Below are 5,934 nucleotides of genomic sequence, written 5' to 3'. Positions count from 1 at the left end.
TTTGAGCAAATATTAATTCTTTACATCCCCACATTCATTCTACCGTACCCCTACCCCCCACCCCCCACCCCCAAAAAAAAACCAACTCTTCCTTCCTCCCCTCTACTTAAAACACTAACAAAACAATTTTATTTTAATATAAAGTAAATTGTAAAAAGGAAAACCGCATGTTATTCAATTGTTTTCAAGATGCAAAACGAAAACCACAAACAACTCAAAAAAAAAATCATAAACGCATTAGATCAATCCAGTAACAATCACCCAAGGTTATTCAATCACGTGCACCCATCATATCTTTGAGGACACCCATCCGTATCTGAAGGGGACAATTGAACAATGTCCTAGCTTTTGCTTGATTTGTTGCCAAAAAATTTAGAGCCCTCGGTAATTCATGGGGTTCCAAACCCACCAACTCCAATTCTCTATAAATTTCTTCCCCTATATATTCCCGAGGATAAGCTCTATCAAAATTATATTACCCTCCCTGATAGCACCAGCCACATTATCAACCGATTTCATTATCTTTGAGTTAATATATTCTTCTTCTTCTTCGTCTTCAAATTTCCTCTTTTTACTCTTACACTTCTTTGCACACGAAGACTGTTCTTGTGAAAAAGGAGGTGGAATAACATCCTGAATGTTATCATCAAGATCAACATATTCGTTCTCCAAATGAATTTCATTGTTAGCTAACATGTCATTAACTTCTTTAATTGTTTCAACTTGAATATTTTCATTTTTATTTAATCGGGCATTTCTTTCTTTCGATGTCTCAGCATGTGCACCAGATGCCCTATCCCTTGCAAATAATACCAACATCTCATCGAAGTATGCAATCTTTTTTGTCCTTAACGACGCAGCCTCGGGTTTTGACTGTTTAACAACACAAAAATAATTAATATTGCAAACGTTAACATAAAATATTTTAAAAAAATAACATAGACATAAAAGGAACAATTACTTTTAATAAATTATCCCATACTTCTTCCTCCGCTTCTATTAGTTTAGTAGACGAATTCCAAGAGAACCCGCTCAATGAAATTCCCCTAAACAGATCGTACCATTGCGAAAAATGTTTTTTTTAAGGTTTTGTAGCGATTCTTCAAATGACTTTTGGTAATATCCATTTGATGCTTTGTGTTCAACTCCTCAACCATTTGAGCATATGCAGTTGGTGTGAAACTACCATTCACCCTATTGCCTGTCTCTTGTTGTTTAATCATCGCTTGGATGTACGCATAATCCATTATTTCTGACCATTTAACTTGTTCCTTTTCACTACCACCAGCTTCCTGTTTGATCATGATGACTTTGCACATAGGAATAAAAATTAAAGAATAGTACATTGTTAGACCACAATATGAAGCATAATACTAATCAAAAATATGAAGGGTAAATAACATAATTAATCTCAAAAACCAATCATCAATACAATGTGAAATTGAAAACAAAATGTATCAAAATGAAACTAGTTTTACATATTAATTTAATTGTTTGAATGTGTCAAATAATTTGCCCACATTTCATTTGCAATTGAATTCCTTAGTTGCTCTGCCATTCTATTACCCTCATCTGTTTCTGTTGAATTATGATGATCTTGTTCTTGTGGTCCGTTTAAGATCTCTTGCATCACCTCATCTTCGAGATTTATGTCGCGGTCTTCATCTAATAAAAAGTTGTGTAGAATACAACATGCCAAAAATATGGCAGATTGTGTTTCACAAGAGTAAAATGGTTCCGTTGTACTTCGAATGATAGGAAACCTTCTTTTAAGGACACCAAAAGCTCGCTCAATGGTGTTACGTAAGGAAGCATGACGAAGATTAAACAACTCTTTAGAATTTTGTGGACCACGCATGGAGTACTCTTTTAAATGATATCTAACACCTCTATATGGCGCCATTAGTTTATTCGTATGAGGTAAACCCCCATCTACTAAACAGTATTTACCTATAAAGAGCTTAATCAATATTATTAAAAAATATTAGATATTGAAATTACATTGGTTTAATAAATTACCTGATGGAATTAGTAGTTTATCATTTCTAGTAAATGTGTTCTTTATTATTCTCGAGTCTGATGCAGTACCCTCCCAACTCGTTAACACATACGTAAACTTCAAATCAAACGTACAAGCAGCTAATACATTTATTGTCGGGTATCCCTTACGACCACGATATCTAGGGGCATCTCTATTAGGCACATGGACACGAACATGTGTTCCATCTATTGCCCTTATACAATCCTTGAAAAAAGGATAAAATCTCCTACTTTCTTGAATTTCTCTCGGGACAACATCACCTGTAGGTTGCTGAATATAAAGACCTTCTATTGCTATAATCGATCGTAATATTCTATGGAAGCACCTACTCGTTGTTGATCTAGAGCGACGATACATCCACGAGGTAAACCGAGTTTGCAAATCATTACTTACAATATGCAAAAATCTAGCAACATGTTCCTCAACGGACATGCGTTGCGTATGTCGTAGACCACCTACAGTTTGTAAGATTACACACAATCTCCTAAAAGCGTTTTCACTCATACGAATAAGGTCACGAGATTAACCACCTTCTAAAAGATTGTGTAGCAACTCTTCCCGTACAACTTGTCTTTCTAAAATAACTTTTCTAGTGGGTAACCTAACCTGCTTTTTGTTGGCCATATTACGTTGTGTAATAAAAGTCAACAACAAGCAAATCAAGTTAACGACTTGCAATTGTCGGGCTCTTAAAGCATGGGCAGGGTTGAGAATCGGAGTATCCGTAAGGACTATATATGAACTAATCCCTTTTTCTGATACATGATAAAATAGTTTGAGTTAAATTTAAACAGCATTGATAAACAACAATATTTATTTTTTTTATAAGGACTATATAAGAACTATAGACATTTGTTAATTATAATGTATGATTCTATTTAGTTATTAAAGAAACAAATTTGATTCTATTTAGTACTATGATTGAACTTTTATTGTATAAATAAACAACTACCCACATCACCTTAAACTAAGTATTTAGGTTAAGAACATCTTCATAGATTAAGATCGGTTGTCTTTTTATACTTTTAATAAATAAATAAATAAAACATTTGTAAGCATAGGTAACATACATTTGTCTCACTTAAATATAAAATTTCATAAAACAAAATCTATAATTTAATGGGTTTTAACTAATTTTTTAGTCTAATTATACATCTACAACAAACAATAAGTACTTAAGCATGTACAAAAAAAATTAATTTTTAATATTGAATTTAAGACTTATTTGTTAACTGAACTTTTTGAAAAACCAACTTATAGTTTCTTAATTGCTTAAAAAAAGGTATATCTAGGAAAACCACAAAAGATCACAGGAATGAAATGAAAATATATAAAAAGTTTGTTATCATTAGTTCTATATATTTTTGCCCATTTACTGATATATATTTACTGTGAGCAGAAAAGAAAAACAAATTTGTTGTATAGTCATTTGCTGATATCTATTTCCAATTTGATTTTATTTCCAATTTTACCCTTTTTACTTGAAATATGAAACCAGGTTGTTGTTTATAAGAAGAAATTACATACAAAGAAATTATGTACAGAAGAATAACCAAAAACAAAACACAAGGAAGACGATCAAGAACAGAATATCTCCCAAAAAACTAGTTTGAAGCTGTATATAAGAAGAAATTGTGTTGTATATAAGAAGTTGTACAAAAAAAAAGCAAAAAAAACAGTATATAAGAAGAAATTGTGCGTACCAGTTGGAGAAGGCAGAAGGCTAGACGATGAAGAAGGTATAATAGAAGACAGGGGCGTATCCTTTTATCATCAGGCTAAGGGTATTTTCGTCATAAGGTAACTTTTTATCTTCCATGCGTTTCTTCCTCTCCAATTCCTCCCGATTTGGGAGGAAAGTTTGGAGCAATACATTCCTCTACAATCCGTTCTGTTCTTCTCTTCTCATCTTAAAAAAAACTAGGGAGCAACCAAAATTCTCTGTTTTCCTTCCAAATCCTCTCAATTCCGTTCTGTTCTTTCGTTAAGTGATACTCAGGAGCGGGGCGGTAGTGGTAAAGTCGGCACAGGAGAATGGTGGTGATCGTCATAGAGAGTTTGAGAGGGAGGGAGGAGGAAAAGGTGTGAAGTAATTTTCGTTTAAAGGTGAGGAAACAAAGAGACGGGAGCAATTAGGAGAAGAAGGTCTCGATCCGTGTGAACTGTATCTGTGGCCATTAGATTGTAATGATAATCGACGGGTATAATGGCAATCTGTGTACTTTCTTTTGATTGGTTGGTTTTTATTCACAAGGATCACTATCTTAACCATTGAAATTAGATCAAAGGTCAAGATTCTTTCTCCTTGTTTTTTAAGACAATGTCTTAAAATCTAAATGGCCCACCATTATATATGGTTTATATATATATATATATATATATATATATATATATATATATATATATATATATATATAGTAGGTGTGAAACCCGTATAGTATACAGGCTGATTGAAAAAAGCTCAATATCAAGGGGTATACAATAATCATTTTTAAAGTAAAATTTTGAAATAAATACAAACGAAATAATGGATAAGTAAATAATTTAATCTATACGGTTGACAAAATATTTATATTCAAAAGTCGTTACTTGATCATAATGACTTTTATGTCCTTCAAAACATTGCAACGAAAGGGGAAAAATTTTGTACAACTAAAACTCAAGGAACTCACACCACTTGTTGAAACAACTTATGATGAATTCAAGTCACAATGCTAACTCCTAATAGTACAACAGCCTAACCCCAATAAAGCACTTGAATATTAATAAATATGACAACAAAACAACCACCAAGACTCGTAAATTTTTCAGAATTCACCAACAACCATCCATGAGCCATAAACATAGCTAAAAGCTTTCAACGATCAACATATATACCAAGATTTTCAAAAATTCCAGCAACAACTTGGATATTAAAGGAAAATTCCATAAATACATTGCACTTTAAGAGATATTGTTTTCCACGCCTTTATAGTAGCAATTCTTTAGTTTTTAAAAGAAAGTCACATTTCTATGTTTTTTGATTGAGGATCCACCAATGATCATCAATCAAGACAATGAATACTTTGAGTTATTTTTCGGTTCCAATACCTCTAATGTATCAAATGCTTCATATGTTTCTGATCTGATCAAAAATGCATTGTGGTATTTGAAAAATAAATCGAAATCACATTATCAGGAATCTGAAAGCATCAATGTTTGATTACAAATACCCAAATTCCTCAAGTCCAAGAAATAATAAATAAAAAATGTATTCCTAGCCATGTAACATTGTTAAATTGAGGCTTATAAACGTCTACTTCTCAAAAATGAAAGTTAATTTTAAGAAAACCAGAGTAAATAAGCTATGAGAATTAGCTAAGTTTAATATTTATCTTCATATATATAGAGATCTATTTTAACCTATTATTCTCATCAATTAGGAAACACAATTATACATACTTTAAACAACCAATAAAATGGGACAAAGTGTAGAAAAAACAAACATAAATTTGTAAGAGTGATTCTGATTTTAGATCCAAAACATTCTATTTTGAAATATCTACCCAATTATCCATCTTAATAACGTTCCTTTTTAAGGGAAAATCCCCTGCAAAGTCCAACATTTCAGATAAAATTCCATTACATTTCAGATAAAAGTTCATAATGTTAAAGAAAATAAACTTGAAAGTGCTAAATTCAAATTTCCATATGGAATTTACATGTGTACCATTTCCTTGTAATTTTTTCAACTAAAAGATGAAATATCGAAAAACATGCTCTCAAAACTCAACCATCATCTTTGTCGTATCATACCAAATTTCCATGTTCTTACTGCTTCATAAACTCGTATTTTCATAATTTTACCCTTTAGTAGAAGAATTGCAAAGGCTAGAAAGAGTGCCTACAACCAT

At 32.0% G+C, this 5,934-nt stretch overlaps 1 protein-coding gene and 1 pseudogene across 1 annotated transcript; both read right to left on the bottom strand.

Moving 5' to 3' along the window:
* Positions 1 to 271: 271 nt before the first annotated feature.
* Positions 272 to 1,157, bottom strand: LOC111904812 (uncharacterized protein At2g29880-like; annotated as a pseudogene).
* Positions 1,158 to 1,486: 329 nt separating this feature from the next.
* On the bottom strand, positions 1,487 to 2,398 carry LOC111904800 (uncharacterized). Its single transcript, XM_023900518.2, has 3 exons — positions 2,020 to 2,398; positions 1,747 to 1,950; positions 1,487 to 1,665 (listed from the first exon to the last, which is right to left on the bottom strand). The coding sequence occupies exons 1-3, from the start codon at positions 2,396 to 2,398 to the stop codon at positions 1,487 to 1,489; spliced, it is 762 nt and encodes a 253-aa protein (XP_023756286.2).
* Positions 2,399 to 5,934: the final 3,536 nt, after the last annotated feature.

The sequence above is a fragment of the Lactuca sativa genome, chromosome 5, assembly GCF_002870075.4.
Source record: "Lactuca sativa cultivar Salinas chromosome 5, Lsat_Salinas_v11, whole genome shotgun sequence".
In the NCBI taxonomy this organism is placed as follows: Eukaryota; Viridiplantae; Streptophyta; class Magnoliopsida; order Asterales; family Asteraceae; genus Lactuca; species Lactuca sativa.
This window is presented reverse-complemented; position numbering and strand designations above follow the sequence as displayed.